The sequence below is a fragment of the Bombus huntii genome, chromosome 7, assembly GCF_024542735.1.
Source record: "Bombus huntii isolate Logan2020A chromosome 7, iyBomHunt1.1, whole genome shotgun sequence".
NCBI lineage: Eukaryota > Metazoa > Arthropoda > Insecta > Hymenoptera > Apidae > Bombus > Bombus huntii.
The window spans coordinates 4,118,746-4,140,421 of NC_066244.1; the positions used below are offsets into that span (position 1 = coordinate 4,118,746).

At 27.3% G+C, this 21,676-nt stretch overlaps 3 protein-coding genes across 15 annotated transcripts; 1 reads left to right on the forward strand and 2 right to left on the reverse strand.

The window, feature by feature from the left end:
• Window positions 1-364: 364 nt before the first annotated feature.
• On the reverse strand, window positions 365-7,402 carry LOC126868080 (exportin-2). 2 transcript variants are annotated; one of them, XR_007690525.1, is made up of 17 exons: window positions 7,185-7,402; window positions 6,467-6,612; window positions 6,039-6,377; window positions 5,861-5,968; window positions 5,689-5,781; window positions 5,442-5,609; window positions 5,250-5,379; window positions 5,001-5,164; window positions 4,740-4,929; window positions 4,457-4,655; window positions 3,718-3,978; window positions 3,527-3,618; window positions 3,164-3,467; window positions 2,926-3,093; window positions 2,527-2,837; window positions 1,784-2,388; window positions 365-1,407 (listed from the first exon to the last, which is right to left on the reverse strand). XR_007690525.1 is itself a non-coding variant. In XM_050623273.1 (16 exons), the coding sequence occupies exons 1-16, from the start codon at window positions 7,267-7,269 to the stop codon at window positions 2,243-2,245; spliced, it is 2,904 nt and encodes a 967-aa protein (XP_050479230.1). In that variant the 5' UTR covers window positions 7,270-7,402; the 3' UTR covers window positions 1,674-2,242. The 2 variants fall into 2 exon arrangements, 1 of the variants encoding a protein (XP_050479230.1); XM_050623273.1 differs by lacking the exon at window positions 365-1,407 and having other exon boundaries at window positions 1,674-2,388.
• Window positions 7,403-8,088: 686 nt separating this feature from the next.
• Window positions 8,089-11,841, reverse strand: LOC126867845 (uncharacterized). 2 transcript variants are annotated; one of them, XM_050622842.1, is made up of 6 exons: window positions 11,709-11,841; window positions 9,051-9,218; window positions 8,719-8,954; window positions 8,576-8,639; window positions 8,320-8,486; window positions 8,089-8,238 (listed from the first exon to the last, which is right to left on the reverse strand). In XM_050622842.1, exons 2-6 carry the CDS (start codon window positions 9,132-9,134, stop codon window positions 8,124-8,126), a joined length of 666 nt encoding a protein of 221 aa, XP_050478799.1. In that variant the 5' UTR covers window positions 9,135-9,218; window positions 11,709-11,841; the 3' UTR covers window positions 8,089-8,123. The 2 variants fall into 2 exon arrangements, with proteins under 2 accessions (XP_050478799.1, XP_050478798.1); XM_050622841.1 differs by having other exon boundaries at window positions 9,051-9,265.
• A 168-nt stretch (window positions 11,842-12,009) lies between these two features.
• LOC126867847 (ras-like GTP-binding protein RhoL) lies at window positions 12,010-21,655 on the forward strand. Of its 11 annotated transcripts, XM_050622851.1 has the most exons (8): window positions 12,010-12,151; window positions 12,240-12,362; window positions 14,549-14,786; window positions 18,235-18,401; window positions 19,919-20,048; window positions 20,195-20,309; window positions 20,419-20,536; window positions 21,178-21,655. In XM_050622851.1, exons 4-8 carry the CDS (start codon window positions 18,383-18,385, stop codon window positions 21,375-21,377), a joined length of 582 nt encoding a protein of 193 aa, XP_050478808.1. In that variant the 5' UTR covers window positions 12,010-12,151; window positions 12,240-12,362; window positions 14,549-14,786; window positions 18,235-18,382; the 3' UTR covers window positions 21,378-21,655. The 11 variants fall into 11 exon arrangements, with proteins under 11 accessions (XP_050478808.1, XP_050478806.1, XP_050478810.1 ...); XM_050622849.1 differs by lacking the exon at window positions 14,549-14,786; XM_050622853.1 differs by lacking the exon at window positions 14,549-14,786 and having other exon boundaries at window positions 12,240-12,320.
• The last annotated feature ends 21 nt before the right edge of the window (window positions 21,656-21,676 follow it).

Below are 21,676 nucleotides of genomic sequence, written 5' to 3' on the forward strand. Positions count from 1 at the left end.
TTATTTTTCGAGCTTTTAAACTTACTGATATTGAGGATTTATTATACAATCTGTCCCAATAGTCATGGTACAAATACCAAGGGAGTAATTATACTTAAAAACATAAATTGGAAATATCGTATAAAATTTGTTTATATAATTGGAACTAAAACTAGAAATTAGGAGAATGATTGACAGGATATCTCTATAATACGAAAACAGGGAAAATTAATTGAAGATATAGAACAAAATTTTTTCATAAAAAATTCATTGTTTTTGAGAAAATTAAATTTAAAATGTTATCAGATATAGGTATACTGAAACAGTTCTTAGCTAAACATGTTCAAACACTGTTTTCTTCAAAATGAGGACTTAAACGAAAAAATGTTATTCTACATTTTTTATTTATTTTTACATATAAAAGAATCTCTTGTTAATTGTTTACTTATTTCAGTTTGTACCTAGTCGGTATTAGCGAAGTTCATATACGTATAGAAACAAATTTTTAAATTCGATTTTCTCAAAAAAAAAAAAAAAAAAAAAAAGCACAGTGTGAAAACATTTTATTGCATATTTTCAATTTATTTTTCACACAGAATCACCCTCTTATTATACCATGCTTTACAAGTTTATGAAAAAGACTGAAGTCAAATAACTAGAAAAAGTCTATAAATTGTATAATTACTTTTATATCAATTAATAAATTCAAATAATATATAATTATATAAAACATTTTTTTAAGAAAAAATGAAGCTTTAGCGATTTAAAAATGCAATGTTCCAATAACCATGGTGAGTAATGAGTAATGAGTAAGAGAGCGATTCTACATGAAAAAGTTAATTGAAATTATAAAATACAATCTTTTCATACGATGTTTGCTGTTTTTTGATAAAATCGAATTTGAAAAATTATTTAGCATATATAAATTTGGCTAATTACCGATGAGTAGATAATCAGTGGAAGGTTATTCTACATGTGAAAATAAGTAAAGAGTATAGATTAAAATTCACGCGTGATACAATTTGTCTATTTAAGCCATTTAAGGTCTTGATTTAAAAAAAAAAATAGAGTTTGAATATTTTTATTTAAGAATGGGCCTGATACATACGTATTTGATAAATTTTAAAATTTAATTTTCCTAAAAACGAAGCGTCTTATGGCAAAATTTGATTTTATATTTAGGGCTTGTTTTTACATGCAGAATAATTTCCTGCCGTCTATTCACTCCTGTTTAGTTCAGAACTAGCTAAGTTCAAATAGACCTGATAAATTTTCGAACTGTTTTTCTGTAAATAAAACTTCATATAAAGAAATTTTATTCAACATTTTCAGCTTTTTTTTCACATAGAGCCGTCCCTTTGTCGATTTCTCCACTGTATAAATCTTGATATTGCCTTACTTTATTGTTGCTATTATTGCATAAATGGCCTAAAAAGATTTACTTTTATCAACATAAAAAATCCCACACTTGGATTTTATTTTATTGAAAAAGTTAGTAAATAACATGTTTGCAATATCTTTTGACAAAACGTAAGATAATTTCGTCATTGTGAAGTTATTTCATTTCATTCTTTTATAGTCATACATTTCCTATAAGTATATTACAATGTCATACATTACTTATGGAAGACTTACAAGTCGATGTTTTACTCTATAATTGTTAATGACAGGGAACGAAGATAGAAACGAATTCGTTTAAAATACAAAATGCAATTAAAATTTTTGTTCAACAATCTTTACAGAGATAATAACCATAAAAATTGTATATCTAAGTTAAAAAGTATTCAACAATTAATTTACTCACAGGCCATTAGTCGATACAGTATCATTTAATTAGACATTCACGTATTTTTTAGACAAGAGACCAGTTAATTTAAAAAGACGCGCTTGTCGTCCTTGTTATTGTACAAAATGTGAACTGATTTAAGTAATTCCTCAGGAATGTTTCCACATACAAATAATACGTAGCAGCTGATTATTTTTAATGGTTTTTGTGCTAAAGTTTTAGCATATTTTCCTTTTTTTAATCATTTTTAGTGTCATAGACTCCGTACAATATATCACATGAAAATGATAAATAATTGTTGAAATGTTCAATTACATGATAGATAAACGATACGATGTTCAGTCTCGCAAATGTTCATGATATAAATGCCGGAAAACAACCTCTTTCACTTCTTTGTTATAATTTATTCAATTCAATGTTGTTTATTTTCCGAGCAATCAGATGAATTTTTAGTCTATCTCGGACATCTAGCTCGTATTATGCAACGGTAATGCCAACCGTTTGAAGGTAGCCTCTCAGGTGGTTTGCATTAGGTTCTGGAATTTGGTCAAGAATACTAAGTAATTGTCTTGGTGACAATCTTGCTAATCCTTGTGCTAAATGTAAACGTACGTCGCCAATAGCTATTTATTAAAGAAAAATAAAATTTATTAAATTGATTAAATCTTTAACAGTTATTTATCAAAATATATTAAACGAATAATATGTAAGTATTTTATTAAAGCTAATATAATAAGATAAAAGTATTTTTGTGTTAATACCTTCCAGAGGATCTTTTGGAGGATTTTTTCCACAAAGCAGTTGACTATATCCTACTTGATACCCAGGCGTATCTTCAGTTTCTGGGAATATATTATCTTCGGATAATGTAGTCTGATCCTGTGGTAATTCGAAAAATTCTACTAACGTTGCTAATAAACGGGGATAATATGTATTATATGGCCTTTCTAGTATCATTGGGCAATCAATTAGTAAATTTGACATTCCCACAGCAGTTACTTTTCGTTCGATATCACCTGATACTTTTTGCATATCTGCTATTAATACGCGTTCTACAACCATACCAAACATTCTGCAAATATATTATTTATGTATCGTGAATATTGATTAATTTTAATCATATATTTATTTTTTAAATTTTTAATGGAAAAGAAACTTACCGAGATTGTATTTGATCAATAATTGTAACCAAATTATTTGAGCCATATCTAATAATATAGTACGCAAAAAATACGATTAGACCCTTTACAAATTTTGTCGTTTTCGAAGATGAAAGTCTTTGGAACAATAGCACAAAAATTTGTTTCATATATGGTTCTAATACATTCCTAAAAATATTATGCTATTATTAATATAGATGATAAAGTGACATAAAAATAATCTAGTGAGAAAACTTACGGTGCAAAATATTCAATAATACTTTGTAATAATAGGAAACCTTCGTGATCATTAGCCTTTGAGGCAATCAATTTTTGGAATACACCTAATAAACCATTTGTCTTATCTTGTGCTACGATATGATGTGCACCATGACTAATGAAAGCTCTTAATAATCGATTTAATGGGTGAATATTAGCTTGGCGTTCAAATAAAACGGATGATAATAGACAAGGGAACAAAGCCAAATACGCTTCTGGCATATCCTGTGTCGTTCGTAGTTCCAGAAGTAAAGCAAGGATTTGAAAAACGTATGGTAGAAATTCTGAAAAGCATCGATTAGAAAAGATAGGGAATAGAATTATGTCAAATGAAATATTTTACCTAAAACATCTTGTTGTAAGATTTCTTGAAAAATTGGGAACAGTGCTTCTTCAAATGACGATACTGCAACTTTGTGTGTTTTACAAACGATTCTAAAATTATATTACATATATATATTTTAATTTTTTTGTTTCTAATGTCCCATCGTTTGCATTCCATTTTATTCTTATTGTATAATTTATATTACTTACTTAATTGATAAAGCAAATGTTTCGAAGAGATAATGGTTAAAATTGGGACGACTTGGATTTTTAGATACAATAGAAAGTTTTTCTGTAAGTTTTGGGAGAAGATCTGCTAAGAATGGTACAATCACCTCTTGTAGAACACCGAAGCTTCTCATGATAGCTTTCATTACATATTCGTTTTCTTCTGAGCCAGGTGTATTTAAACATGCAAATAGACCCTTTAATAAATCCGACGTCAATGGTGATAAATCATTTGCTTTAACTCTATAAATAAAATTTGGTAATTTAGAAAATATGCACATCGAAATAATGATATTAAAATAAATCATAAGTAATATATTTAGAGTTATTTTTCATAAAAGGAAAGCAGTCTGCATGTATACTTTTTTCAATACCCTTATTTATAAAAGTCAGTAGGTTTTCATTTGACGAATGTCAATATATATTCTTGCATAAAAATTTTTATTATGACACGAAGGTCATAAGGTCGACGAAAGAAAACTTCAATTCACTAACATTTTTTGTTGCATATGATCAGGTCGAATATCTGTTTTTTTTTTCGATCATCTAAAAATTTTTTTAATTATAGTCCAACATTTATAGATTTATTTTATTTCGATAGTTAAAAATTTACAGACCAATAGCTTTTCTATGAAAAATATCTCTGAAAATTTATTCAAAAGTGACATTACTTATGACTTAATGTAATATTATTGGTAAATAAAGCAATCGATTTTCTTACAAAGGTGTATTATCGGGTCCTTTCATTGCGAGTATTTTTTCAATCGTGCAAGCAGCATATGTGTGTACAACGATATTTGAAGCACTTAAATGCCTAATTAGTTGTGGTAAACTACCAATTATCATTTCTCTTGGCAATATTGATCTGAAGGTCATTATAAATTTAATTGCATCAGCTTTAAGTACAGAAAATTCATTCACTGGAAACAATATTCAAATTTTTTAATGCTTTAAGAGATTTATGGAATAAATTTAATTTTAGTAAGTTTAATGATCGTATGTACCATTTGGTTTGACTAACTCCGGTTCAATATGTTGCATTGCAAATTGAGGTAACGAAACAAGCTCGCTGCTCTGCGTAACACCATGTTTTTGTGTTTGAGCTTTGCTTGCACTACTGGTGACTAGATAAATTGCAGCATCCTTACTGCGCCAATTTTCAACTGGTTTATCAGCATAATTTTGTAACATCACCTAACAATTACCAAAAAAAAATGCAATGATATGTATAAGTCAATTTTGTTTGCATGCTCTTGTTTACTTACCTGTATATAGGCACCAAAAATTTCCATTATTTTCGCTTCAAAATATTTAGAAAGTACTTTAACTAAATCACAGGCAGCACGTCTTCGTGTATCGACATCGCTACCCTCAATATCTCGCCTGATATATTCCTCAGGATTATCCTCAAATAATTCATTATCCGACTCTATTAAATATATTAAATTTTCTTTTTATGCAAAGTACAAGACACATAAAGAATATACTTTTAATATAAGATTAATAGTAATTACCTCTAAATTCCATATTAGGTATTATAACCTTTTCACAAATATTGCTCAAAGTGGTTGGATCTTCGAACAAGTTTCTATATTGAGCACGGTCAGCTACTGTTGCTAAAAATTGCAAGGCATTCGAAACTAGCTGCAAGAATATAAAAAATTAGATCAATTTCAATATGTATACTATATATAAAATTTACCTACAGTATCATATTTTGGTTGTTGCCCAGTCGATGTTAGTAAATTCCATACAGCAGTTACGAATTCAGGTAAGTATGGTTGAAACTCTTCATCATATTTCTGAGCATAAAGGCCAATATTGTCACAAACTTGTGACTTTAACTGTTCAATTACTCCTGGTTCTTCTTCGTCCTATGCATAGGTCAAACATTGTAACATACACATATTACTAGAATTAAAAATATAATAACAAATGTATATATAACATTACAGTAGATTGAAGAGAGGGAACATTTGTATTCAACAAAATATGAAAATTCCTCATCCACACAGCCATATTGTCTTCAAAAAATTCTGGTAAATCCTAAAAATAAAGGATATATAGTTTCAATAAAGAAATTTAACACTTTATATTGATTATATCGTCTGTGTCTTTTACTCACTTGGAAATTAAGAGAGTAGAACACCTTGGATAAAATTACCAAAGAGCTATATATAACTTTCAATGCATCTATATTGTTTGCATGTACTTGCATTAGATTCATTGTAGCCTAAAATAAAATTTAAGGGAATAATTAATAAAGAATAATTAGAGGAGAAACTATAAAATAAAATTCTTACAACAAATAGATCTGTCAAAGGTTTAGCAAATCTATCCAATACAAATTTTATCTCAGTCCATAGGCTCTGACTCTTAAATTCATATCTATATCTTTTAAATAATGAATGTGCTGTATGTAAGACACCATTGATAACATGAAAATCGCCTGTATTGAATTTGTCAACCATTTGGTCGATAAGCTCTGGCCATTTATTTGGGAAATCATACTTTCCAACTATTGAAACAGCATCAGATAACTGTTTTTGAACAGAATCAGGAGAATGCAGCATTAGATTAACAATTAATTTTTTTATAGCATCCCTATCTTGCGCATGTATACGATCTACAGAATCTTCTCCCTAGGTACAAATAAATTATGTTATAATTAAGGATTAATTTATTAGAAAAATGTTATAATAAAAGTTACATAAATAATGTAAATAATTACCACTTTCCAATTACGTTTTACATAATTTTTAAATGCAACAGCTCCAGCGATTCTTATAGTTATATTGATTTCAGACTTATCCACAAGATGTAAAAGAAGTAATGGATAATTTTGATTTATTTCAACTGATTCTAAAAATTTTTCGGCTAAAGCATAAAAAACAAATAATTCATGAATTCAGTAAAATACGTGTATATATATATATATTTTTTAATTTATACATAAGAAATATAAATATAGAAGTTATTTCTCTGTAAAAGATTCATAAAACATTAAAACAAAAGACCAAAATCACAAACTAAACATTACTATGTTTATAGATAAACTATGTATCTTGTTGATCTTAATTAGGCGAAAACATAATATTTTATCAACACAAGTTATGTTATTTAATAAAAAATGGGAAATCGAAAGTATAGGACATCTTTCGATGTCTTTCTGGAAATTCAATCGATACATATCTATATTTAAAACGATTTTATTAGTATTAAGTTATCTCTGTTTTTCAAATAGTTGAAAGAAAAATAAAGTACTTGTTGATATCCACATGCCAAATTTCCTCTAATAGCAGACGAATCAAATTGCAAATGATGATCAAAGTAATTAAACAAAAAATTTAAATATAAACTATTTTTACAAATAGGAATGTACACATGTTCGGGATTATATAAAATATTTTCAATTAAGAACTTCTGATTAATAGAGAGGTTATATTCACCTGGCCGTCTAACATTTACATCGGGGCTAAGTGTATGCTTTAAATATTCACTGAGTGTAAGCAAGTTGTCATCGGTGAGTTCCATAATGGCTTGTTGTAAAAATTCTGTATACTCTCAATTCGAAAAAATATGAAATCTTCAGAAAAATATCTTGAAACAACGCAATACACCGGCTTTTGATAAATTCAATTTTCTAACCAATGATCGTTGCCTGTTGGCGTTAGCGCTTTCTACAATGGTTTACGCGGGAAACGTTTTTGTTGAAACCAAGCGGGATAATATATTTTATTTTATTTGTGTAGGTTATGATAGTAAAAAATTTCTCTGCAAGGAAAGGATAAATTAAAAATGACAATTGGAATAAATCATGGATGTACGGTTTATTAAAATTCACATTAATCCTTTTTTTTTTTTTTTAGTAAGAAATGAGATTTATTGAGGTTGAAAAATCGATAAATTTGCGTTTGATTAATTATTAAACTTTAGATTGCATGATAATTTTCGTACAATTATTATAATTCAACGTTACTTGTTTATGTATTTTTTAAGAATGACATTTTATATCTAATTTAAAAAGGTAGAAAATAGGAATGAACTCTTTAAGTTCGAGGTTTTAAGTAAAACATTTAAGATTCGTAAGCTTCATGTTTTATGACAAGCAATAATTGTATCCAAAAACTGCAAGGTATGGATGGTGAAAATAAATAAATAAATAAATAAAATAAATAATAAATAATAAATACAAATATTAAATGTATTTTACAATTAATAGAAAAATTAACATTTAAGCCGAATATTTAATTTATATTCCTATTTTATATTATTATTCTATTTCAAAATATAGGGTATAATGGTATAAATAAAACAGTTTTAATCTTTATATTAATGTATTTTATTATTGCAGTATAATAGTAATATATATTAACTTATATTAGTAATCACTTATTTTGAACATTATTAAGTATCATTCTCTTCTGTTTAATTTCATTCTCCAGCTTTCTTAGCATATTTTGAGCACATGTAATTTGTAATAATTTATAAGTATTAATTGTCCTATATATAGCATTTAAGAGACACACAATTATTGAGAATATACCTAAATTGATAATTATAGCAAAAATTAATTGCGCTTACGTTATATTCGTCAAAACGAAATTAACTTTCGATGCTGTTTCAGTTTCTTCAGAGTTTGATATTGTTTCTAGGTTTGATAATTTTTCTGCAAACGTTGGCAATTCGTTATACATTTGTTGATACTGCTTTTGAAATTCTTCAATTTTATCACGTAAATTTTTATTTGTCTATGAAAAGGATACTAATTATTTATTATATATTCACAATTATAAGATACAATATATTTACGATGCAGAATATATATAAATGAACGTACATATTCTGTCTGTGCATGCAGAAAATTGTTTGTATACCTTATGCCTTTAATTCGAAATTTATCGCTGAAAATAAAGAAAACTTCTCATGTCAATGATTTTTTATTCATTAAAGTAAACAATTTCTTTAGAAAGAAAATCAAACCATTGTTTCGTGAAATATGTTGTTCTTTTTGTTATTAAATCTTTCAATTCTTGTTGTTTAAGATCAATCACATTTGTAGCCTTCGATATTGCTTTTTTAAGACTAGCTTCTTTTTTTTGAAGTTCCAAATATTTCACCTGACCTGCCCAAATGTTCATCGATAAAGTAGACAAATGTGAGTTCCAGTAATATCGATCCTTTTTCTGTTTGCCATTCGTTTCTTCTAACTCAGTGAACTTTCAACGAAAGAATAAAATGTATAGTCAGTTATTAATAAACTCAACTTTATTTCTTACAAATGGAAAATAAAAATGAATGAATAAAACGACTACCTGTTTAATTAGATAATTAATTCGATCTACTTGGTTAGTAAATTCTTCGTAAATATCTTCCATTTTCTTCGAAGATTCAGTCATATTTTGTTATTTTATTAATATAATTTAAGCCTTTCAATCTACTAGATGATCCATCAAATTTTTTGAATTTTTATCTATGCTTATCTGTTGAAAAGATGTTATAGCTACAAAAAGTACGTCTGTCGAGACCTCTATAGAGAAAACATCAAATTACATGCATATCTATATATATGTTTGTATGTATGTAATCGTATGTTATGTATTATATTAAATATTATGTATGTAGACTATATAAACAAATCTCGATATTCGCTAGGGAAAACCGATTGAAAATTGAGTCGTGACTAGTTGCGAAAAATCAACATGGATGACAAGGAAGTCGTCGTTCTACGCATGCGTGATATGTTATAAATATTTCAAACAAAAACAGAGATATTCTACTCATCTCTGTCTGTTTTGCAAGAACGACGGCTTTAGTGACCTTCCATGTTGATCTTTTATGACTAGACCTGACTCAATTTTCGAACGGTTCTCCCTAGCGCGTATCGAGACCTATTTATATGATCGTGAACGAGGTAGAGATAATATCAGAAAGGAAATTTCTTCTTTGATAACACATATGTTAGGTTAAAAATGTTTTTAAATGTTCATAAACATATTTTTAAGACATGGTCTAATCATACTTATATACATAAATATGGGATATGCAAATTATGATTTCCAAATTTTTTTTATCATTTTTAATTTTAAATAATTTATTTATTATAGATATATAACTTTTATCATTAAAAAAAGTAAATAAATAAATAAATATATATATATATATATATATATATATATATATATATATATATATATATATATATATATATATATATATATATAGAGAGAGAGAGAGAGAGAGAGAGAGAGAGAGAGAGAGAGAGAGAGAGAGAGAGAGAGAGAGAGAGAAAGAGCCACTAATACGAATCGAATTGTTATTAATGTTCAAAAGACATCAAATACTATTGAAACGATGCAAATCACGGCATTGTACCAAACTTGTCAAACAATCGGATTACGTTCAGCTGTGCGATTAGTAATTAAAACGTTTGCGTCATCAGACGAATGCTATTTATGAATATGAATCTATGCATCTTTCCAAATATAGGGAACGTGTAATTTAGAATTTTAATTTATGTACGTATTATAAATCGTAAACGATTGATCATTTTCACAACGATATTTTTAACTTCATTTCGGTCGGTAGTATGTAATACTTGAAAGATTCTCGACTAAATTCTTCTCTTCTTCCCGTGAAAATCAAATCAAAACTGAAATATGTATTTTTGTAATCTGTACATGGTAAGGTTTAGTGATATATGAGTAGAATAATCATTTTTTTCAGTTTGTATTTCATTTATGAAATTAGAAAAAATGTTCTTCTATTTAAGTAATATAAAATGGTAAGTAATAAAATGTACAATTTTATATGGTGAAAATTTTAACAAAAATAATAGGAATAACGTCGTTACATAAATAGCGATTTATTTAAGTATTTTGAAGTGATAATTGTATGTGTAAATGAAAGTAATATTATTGTAAATAATTATATTACACTAAATTCACATTAGTTACAATTATCAATCGTTTAAAAATAGTACTTTTTATTATTAATAATACTTTAAATTATATTTAATTTTATAATAAGAAAAAGAAAGCAATGTTAATAAAGTGATATAAACAACAACGATATTTATTTATCTAAACATGAGAGCAAAATCGATAAAGAATAACGACCAAAAGAGTACATTAATTTTATAGTCACTAAAACTCTTCAATTGGGACTCGAAAATCCAGTTTCTCCGATGACGTCTAATCTAATTATTGAATATAACAAGGAAGGTTCCATATTCTCTAAAATTATAAGTCGATAAAAATCACGAATGAAAATCAAAGTTTTTTATTAATTGCTAATTAACATTTCATTTCCTCTAATCATAATTTTGTCGTTATTAAGAGATTAAAATTTCTTTAATCAGTCAAAACTGCAGTTGGAAATTAATTATTTACCTATTAAATATCTATAACACGAAAAGCTTTATATTTGTTTGAAAAAACTTTTTTTAAAAATCTTTTATTTAAAGACCGTGAAAATATTACACGAATAAGAATTATATGCGAAAATTGGAATTTTTCATTAGTTACTAATTGATACTGTTAAATAAATTTCAAATGATTATTATTCTTGTAACGTCGCATCTTTGATGAAAAGATTTTTTTTTCTTTTTAAGACGCTTGAAATTTTACGTAAAATTTATTTCAGCTGTGCAGATATTCACAAAATTAATATTGACAAAGTTAAAATATTGTTAGATTTTTCCAATAATACGCTTTTTCAGAGAGATTTCTTTTTAAAAAATAAGTTTTTTCTTAAAAAATTATAAATGTGGAATTAAGCCGATATAAGATGCAATAATTCAAAAAACAACAATATTATTGAATTTACTCGACTTGGACCTTCTTACGCAATAATTTATCAATTTATAACATTAGTAAATTGACAGGTTAGAAGTAATACGTTATAGATTTCTTTTTCACGATCTTACAATCTTGAACAGTGTAACTAGATAACTAGTAATTTGTAAAGTTTACTTTTAACGTTCCATTAATTTTATTATCAAACATGTTATTATTATGCAAAAGAATTTATTAATACTAATGGCTCGAAATTTCTAACAGCTGCAACTTATAAAGTTTCGTTAATAATAATAATATTAGCGAAATGACAAGTTACGAGTTATAGGTTATAGATTTCTTTTTATAACTCTACGTCAACTAGGATAACTGTACTTCTGTTATGATAATATAACAATAAAGAAAATTGATTAGAAATGCTAATAACTTGTGAAGTAACATTTCACTAATAATATCAATGGAATAGTGGTAGAGGGCTCTGATTCGATTAAAAAATCGAATTGGAAGCTCGAGGGTTTTGTACCGCATGTTTCTATTTTCCTAAGCGTTGCGTGTAGTGTAATTGACGACGTCTCAGTGAACGTTTACTCGTAAAACGCGTTGGCGGTGTTTCGTAGTCGGTAAGTAGTCGCCGAGTAGTCGTCGCGCAAACTGCATTCATCGAGCTTTTCCGTTATACTCCTTGTAATTTCAGAGAACTTCAATTAGTTTCAGTGTTAAAAACCATACAACAAGAAAGAAATTATTCTTTATCCAATTGAATTCTTATAAAGAAACATGTACCTCAAGGTTGGTCAATTGCAGTTTTTATCAAAATCTTTCTAATTCGAGGTGAGTCATTGATAATACTTTATACACCGATGTTTAACACTGATGATTTAATAGCAATGAGAGACAGGTTGAAATTGCGAAGTTATCAGTAACATCATATTCTTCATTTTAAGAAAGGAATTTTTTAGTAGGAAATTGGTAAATATTGTTTGATATTGTTTTTTTAGAGAAAATTTATTTTAATGGTAGTTTTGGACAAGCGTGTAGAAGAGTGGAACAGGTGCAAGAAAAAAGCCACATTGTAAACCCTCTTCTATCAGTAACAATATTAATATTGTTTTTCACTGTGTGCATTATCAGAGAGCATTCTTATATGTACAGTATACAATTTTTAAATATCTATAGATTTGATAACAAAACAAATAAAATTTTACGAATTACAATTTACATATTTCAATTTATATTCAATCATTCAATAGTCATATTTTGTATAAAATTTAATTAAAAAGAGAGTGATCGATTATCTTAATATTTAATGAATTCTGTTATAAATCATATTTATCAAATATTTTTAATATTATCTATTAACCACAAACTATTAAAGTATTACTATTAAACTACAAACTATTACTTGTCAATTCACTAATATCATTAGTTAGTACATTATTGTAGAGGAAGACTCGGATATTTGAAGACCGATTGTATGTATACATACATATATGTTCAAGTAGAAAATAGGATAAATAGGATTTATTCTGTTTTAGTTTTTTTATAATTTTTATTTAACTTATCGTAACATAATACATAAACAAGATAATAGATCATTTCTTGGGAATTTAATTAATTTCTTTGATTTTTATTTGGCGTAATCATGTAATTGGAATTTCCTATGTGCGATGTGGCGTGTGATCACATTTGATCGCGTAACTGATAATGTTATCGCTCGTTATCAGCATGAGAAATCGACACACTTACCACTTTCGTTTCTATCGTATATTGGCGAAATATTAAATATTAAATATGTGTATAATTGTATGATAATTAAATGTATATATTGTAAGTTATTGTTTCCCCGATGAGGTTACAGGGCTCACGTTATCTTATCTCACACACTATATAAAAAACCATCTTTTTTACATTAACTTAACAACTAACTTACACCTATGGTATTATTGTCTAACTACTTACATTTATCTACACACATGTACAGATTGAGACCTCCCGTCACATTCTACTCCTGTATGCGTGTACTGAGTATATAATTGTATAATAATTAAATATATTAAACATACAATTGACAATATCGTATATTGAATACAAAATTGTGTATAAATAGCGTGTATAAATAGTCTTTTCAATAAAAGAAACAACACACTTTAACATAGTGTATTGCAAATTTCGAACTTATACCAAGTGATTGTTAGTGGTCATGGGAACAAGTTCATTATGTATTTATAGATTTAAAACAAATTTCATGCTCAGGGCTCACTTCATAGGATTCAATATAATGGTTTAATGATTGTATTTGTCAGGTATGAATCTTCACAAGGTGGAAGTAGTTTCGAAAATCTATTCCTAACTACTTGGACGTTTAAACGTATCCGATTAATCACTTGCAGATAACAATCGAGTAACAATCGGCATTATCGTTTCAGTGAATTCTTTTAGCAAACTTAAAAAATTAATTTTGCTAGAATTATAGGTGATAAACGGGATTGCTATAAATTTCATTTAAATGGCTGCACTTGTATGTAACTATTTCAGAACGATTGCCGAGAAAACTGATTTTAAGGGAATAGAGAATTTCTGATAGGTTGCCCGTAAAGTTTCAAATTTCTATTCTAACAAATTATGTTCGATTCTATTTGAGATTGCCCTTTTTCTTTGCCAAAGCATTCGTGAAAGATTCGAATCTATGTTAGACGATGTTTAAACGTTCAAACTTGAGTGCATCATTAATTGCGAGCAATTTGTAGGAAGGCAGGTTTCATGCGATTACTTTATTATGCGAACTATACATATTCACGAGAATACGTAGTACGAAACAGGATGAGAAATGATAATCTACCAGGAAATGACACTATTTCATTTTGCTACAGGAAAAACAACAATTTCAAGTTCTTAGAAAAACCATTACAGTTTTTATGATAACTGTAATACAGTTTTTATGATTAACGACGTAATAATGAAATTAAAATTAGAAATTTTTGGTTTAGAAACGTGAAATAATGGAAAATATTTTCTAGATAAAAGTCTATCTTCAATTGGAATGAGGTTGTAAAGATAACTACTCAATGTACGTGATAATTAGAATGTCGACCAAGTCACGTAAAAAACGATGTTTTGTAGTTTTTAATTATGTGCTCTTGAAGGCCTAACGCGAACACGCAGGTTCATGAACAGATTATGTCATCACTACCATATTTGCGTGTCTGCAACCTATTTACATACATAAAAAGTCTTACCTCATTGTGTGAGAGAAAGGTAAATATTGCGAATCTTTGAAACACATTTTATTATTATATATCTATACATAGATACACGTATATGCATACAAAAAGAACAAGAAACATTTTACATAATTCAATTCTAATTCTATATATCGGGCATTAGAGAAATAAATTTTTAAGTTTAAATAATTATTCAAATAAAATTTTGATTTCATTTGTTATTTGCTTAGTTAATTTATCTCAATTTATCCTGCTTTATCTTAAGTAAGATAGTATTTGAGTAATAATGTATTTCTTAACTTCCGCATTATGCGATTGAAATGAAATGAAATGTTTCCAAGGCAAATATTTCATTGTAAATGTATTTCTTATGCACGAAAAACATTTGTCTCTTATCTTCTATCTTCTATTATTATTTGAAATAATCTAATATTTCTTGAATAAATTATTTGAAACTAATCTATTTCTCAAATGAAATGTTGGAAATAATTTGCAAATAACTTTATTGTCAAACAAATTTCTTTGTCACTTTATTTGGTCTAATTATTTGACTTGCTCGTTTATTATGTTCATTTCAAGTAAAAACTGTTCAATCCTGCATTCAAACATCTTTATGTGATTACATATGTGTATTTGCATATTGTATTTATGTAGAACGGCTATAAAAAGCATGTATTTTTCAATGAAACATTTCACTACCAAATTACACGCACGCACACGCATATATGAAGTCATATGAAAATACATACTACTACATGATATGCAATTTAATATATTTAGACCTAATTAATCAGTATATAGTAAATGCTACAATAAATATAACAATGCACAAATGCTTTTTGTAGCCACTGTGTATGAAAATCAAAAGTGTGTTTACATGTATATAGGGAAATATCTCGTTACTTTGTCCACTTTCAAATATATAGTGTTTTGTTTCTTTTTTGAATTGTATTCAATATACATACTTTACTAGTTTGAAAGAAAACAGAAAGAGTTGCCAGAAACTTGTATCTCTTATGTTGCATTGTCTAATTTATTTCATTCCTCTTTGTCAGTAAAAATTATATTAAAATAAATTCACGTTAGAATATCTTTGTGTTTTTCTAAAATGCGGTGAAACATAATCTACTGTTTAAAGTGAAACATTGCATTATAACGTAAATGTTCTTGCTTATAGCTCATAGATTACGACATAGAGTTGCTCTTTATGGATACATTGCCGCACTATAGGCATCTAGACACAGTGATGAAAACAAGTATTGTTCGCACAGATCAGCTTGATGAAGACAAGTCGAAAATGTAGAACCAAATTGTTTCATAGGGTGCTCGTTTTCTTTCGTTTCTGAGAAAAATTCGTTTCTGAGAAAATGAAATTTGAAAATTGATCAAGTACGCGTGTGCCAGGCTTATTCTACTAAAAATGTTCTACATTTTTCACTTATTTCCGCGTGTGGAATAACCTGCTGCTGTGCTATCCAACTCGTGCCCAGTTGGTAATTAGACCAATTCACATATGCTAGGCAAATTTTCAAATTCGATTTCCTCGAAAACAAGGCCTCAAATGAAAAGAATTTATTCTACTACACACTTTTAAGGTGCTTGTTAAAGATCAGAATTGGACATTTACTTGAGTTCTTTCGAATAAATATTTCTTTACAACAATTATCAGGATAAATTCAGACAAATTTTAGAGAAAAATTTTATATAAATATTTTATTTACATACTCATAACAAATTGTCCCCTCTATTTATTCGAATGATAATTAATTGTTCCCGTTTCTTAATTTTGTAAGAGTATCCTTATACGATTTTTTACGATTAATTTATCAATGAGCGATGTACTTTATGATCTCGGCTTTCGAGAGAGATAATTGTTAAATACAATATAATAACAATTGAACAATAAAACGTGAAAACATATTTTACATAGTTCAGTATAGTTCACATATTTTTACTTGGTTCATTTGTGATAGAAATCCAGATAAATAAATTTCAATACAAATAATTTCTTATTCAATGGGATATTTATACATTAACGACGAACATAGCCTTATTCTTTATTTTTACCCATTATCCGAATTAATATTACTGAAACAAAATTTTGCACAATTCTGTTAAAGATTATACTACAGGATTTCCAAAATTAACGACAAGTTCGAATGCGGAAGGAAGGGCGTGGTTATATGGAATTATTTCATGCGTCGTATGTTGGAGGCACACCCTCGATCTACCTACGCGTACTACCCACCTTTTTGTCTCACTGTAATTTTCTCATATTTCGCATATTATCGACCTGTTCTTCTCTTACGTCGTATAAACATAACCACCGTACAGATTTTATTGTTTTTTACCATTTAAAGCGCATAATAATTTATCATTAGAACAATCAATTTCTAGTATATGCTTAAACATGCTATAATTTACTTTATATTTATATTTTTATACTTTATATTTAATTTATAATTCACAAATATCGAGGAGAAAAATTCTCAAACTGTTGGAGTTGATACATCTATCTTTCTTTATATTTTTTATTTTTGTAAAGTAGGTTCTTAACAATTTTGTATTTCCTTGTATTTTCTAAGAACTTGTGAAAGATTCGATAATTTTACATTTTTAACCTTTTCGATATTTTTTAGCTTCGATTTTACGTAACGTAACATTGTACTTTGATAGATTATTATATAAAGTACACGATAGAAATTGGTGACGGTTTCCCACTTTCTCTGTGAAAGATGTAAAGTACTGATATAACTAAGAGGAAAGTGTGATGATCTCAGTTTCATAGGGTCGAGTAGTGGTTTCACAAATTAGGAAACATAATTCCATCGTTTCAATTTAAACAATTATTCATCGTCGTGTTACAATGAATCAGACGGAAAGTATTCTGTGGTTACCATTTCAATCGCATTGATATCAACGCTGATTAAAATTACTTTGAAATGTCATTATAGTATCCAACGTAGGTACTATGACCTTAGAGAAAGTCTTTCTTTTATTTTACAAGCTTGTATTTTAACTTCATAAAAGATATAGAAACCAAAATCACTCAAGACTCGAAGAGCAAATGGAGGGGAGGTATCAATAAATAATAATACAATAATATTTCGACTAAATAATAGTTCGCAAAAAATCAAAATAGATATAAAATTAATTAAAAATTAGGAACATCTATGTATATAAATATATCTACCTGTTATTTTTCATATTTCATCAAATATAATATTTGATTGAAATTATTAATGGCAAAAAACTATGAATTAAAAGAAGAACAAAAGAGGATAGATTTCATTTATTTTTCGAAATTAATGTAAATTAATGTAAAGAATCCTTAATTTTGTTAGTGTATAGCGTATTAAAAGAACATTTATAACGTTTAAGTGGAAATATGTACTTTTACTTAATTATACATCTCAGATCAATGTACGCATATCATTAAGCTTTATTGATATGAATTATCAATTTCTTTCATTTTTCTACAGCTGAATAATGTGGCGGATAATGGAATTGGCCGGATGACAAAAGATAACTTGCAACGTTGACTACTGATAAAAACGGCCCCAAATTAAGCGGCAAGTCGACAACGAAATTGTAGTAGACTCACAGGGATTGAATTTATTTCTGTACGCGATGTGCAATAACAATAAGGGTAACTAACAAACAGAACATCCTATTTAAATCTATAAAACGATTTTTTATATTGCAGACATTTAATTTAATTCGGTTTAAGAAAACTAAAAACTTATGGAGAATTCAAATATTTTCAAATATTACGTGAGTGAAGATTGAAAATACGTATGTACATATTAATATAACTATCAACAGGCGGTAAGAAATATTATGACAATGGAAAAAATGCTCGTTCCTAACGTTCCTTTTTTTAGTAAAAAGATAAACTGTATTTTGATGCATTTTTTTAATTAGAAGTTAGAAGTAAAAAATGTAGAACAAAATTTTTTCATTTGAGACTTCGTTTTCAAGAAAGTAAAATTTAAACGTTTTTAATCTATTATTATATAGCCTAATTTTAAATTTATTTAATTGACCAAAGAAGGGACAAAACATCAATTGAAATACATTATTTACTATATAATAATTGACATTACATATTTAAAACATTTTTCTTAAAAATTATTATTCGAAATAAATGATATCTTAAAATTTTGAATTAGACCAATTAAAGGATTAATTTAAATGAAACTACTTTATTGAGAAAAAAACATGTAACTAAATAATTTGTTAGAACAAAAAGAATTAAGATGGGGACATATAGAACGGAAAGAAAAGGAATGACATTGATGATTCAAGATATACAGTAGCAAAGGCATGCACTTCGAAAACGCACGAACACAGCATATCTGATTCAGACGATGACTTATAGAGGACGAACCGCGGATATAGATACTTAAGTCATATGATATACAGAAGATAATAAATTTCAACAGCATTTGTAAAGAAAAATATTACTTTCGATTTTCAATAACGATATATTTCTTTACTTATATTTCACGAGACTTTAATTTATCTACTATTTATATAAAAAATCAAATTCTAGCACAAAAAATATACTATGTAAAACTAAATTAGTAAATATGTATACATATTTTATCATATACCGTACAGTTATTTATTTATAGAATAATGCAAATTAATAAATTTTTCAATGTAATCCGTATTTATAATAAATAAAAATTATAAAAAAATGTATTTTCTATTCAAGATAAGATTATATTTTGAATGTCATCAATCTTGAGTATTATACATTAACAATACATGTCATATTTGTTCAATTTTTTCATTATTATAGCAAAATGATAAAAGTGTACTACCTTTCGGTTCCAATTAATATGCGATACAGCAAGCAACGACAAGGATAGCCTTGGTATATGGTCGCCGGATGTGTTGGTTACCTTTCCAACAAAAACGGCATCAAAATTACAAACTAATTTTTTTTAATTCTGTTTTCTAATATTTCTATCAGAGTAAAAATTTAATTTCTTTATATTTAATTTGATCAACTGCATATTTTTTACGTTTAATGTGATAAAAATGATTGAAAATTGAACAAAACAAAATGAAAAGTGGAAAAAGATCTATTAATTTTTAAAAAATTCAATATAACTATATTCTATATAATATAGATAAAATTGTCTTTTTATTTTTCAGAAAATAAAAATACAGTCTCCAGACATAGGCCAATCAAAGTCACAACAATTGGAGATGGTACTGTAGGCAAAACATGTATGCTTATTACATATACAACAAATGAATTCCCTTCAGAATATGTGCCTACTGTGTAAGTATTAAGTTTTTAATACTTACTTGACTTAAGTATTGGGTTTCTAAATAAGTATACCTTTATATTAAAAAATTTAATAACAAAATGAAAAATTGATCCTATACTTATTTTAAGATAGGAGATGATATTTATAATGGTTTTAGCTTCGATAACTATGCAGGCTCAATATGTGTAGATGGACAAGAATTTGATATGACTTTATGGGATACTGCTGGTCAGGAAGATTATGAACGAATCAGACCTTTATCTTACCCAAATGTGAGCGAATCTTTCAACTAATTATTTATTTTATCAATATTCCCTATATACTAATTATTTTTGCTGAACATTTGTGTTATAACAATGTACTATTTCATTTCATTTTCAGACTGATTGCTTCTTGATCTGCTTTTCAGTAAATTCTCGCACTTCTTATGAAAATGTTGCAATCAAATGGCATCCAGAAATTAAACATCACTGTCCAAATACACCTATAGTGCTTGTTGGTAAATATCGTAATCATTACTAATTTATATGAAAAAGGTCTTATCTTACTTTATATCATATATTATATTTATATTTTATATTTCTTAATAGGTTTCATACCATATAAGGCTTTTGATAATTAGAAGGATAAATTTTCCATTATGCAGACAAATATATTTTTGAGATCAACATATCAATCATTTAGCGTGAATGTCCTTTCCTTTAGAGCTGCTTAAAACTCTTTTTCACACAAAATATGTTGCAAGATTAGATAATTCACAAACTCTATCATTTATATTTTAAACTCTAATATATGTACTAGAATTAAGGCTAAATTAAATTTTTTAATTAAATTTTTTTATACTTAATAGTACTGTGAACAGCACTGTTTGAGGCTTTCGAGTAAAAGACATGTTCAATTTCATTTCTATTGCAGCAAACTTCTTCACGAGGTCTAATGACACACTGAAACAGTTTCAGCATCGTTATATTCTCTGTATAAGCTAGCTGCAATACTGCTGAAACGTTGGAAAGAAATTCCAATTAGACATGGCCTTTACATGAAAGTCTCAAACAGTGTTATTCACAACAGCGTTAAGCACCAGAATCCGTGCCATGAAAGGCAAAAGTCTCCTAAACTCATTTTTTATTTTACTAATAGGTACAAAAGGGGATCTTAGAAATCAAGAAAATGTGGATACAATTACTTTCAAAGAATGCAAAAAAATGAAAAAGAAAGTAAAAGCTTATAAATATGTCGAATGTTCTGCTTTGAAATGTGAAAACTTAGAGGAAGTTTTCACTGAAGCGATTCGAGCAGTACTGAAAAAACCATCAAGCAAACTTTGTTGTTCATTTTGAAGCTTAACTTATAAAATAATATTTATAATTAATTAATAGGAAATATTGATTTATAGTAATATTAATGGATAAAAATATTAACTGTAAGATCTTTGGACCCTACAGTTTTCCTACATTTCCTCCAACATTCAAAATTTAATAAAACGATTATAAATAATATCAAACAACAAATAATTCATATTTTGTAAATATATTAATGCTGATTACAGAATCAAGTAGACTTCATTGTACATCTGTATCATAGAATACCATTAATAAAAAGGAATTTATTTCATCGATATTATTAAACAGTCCTTTGA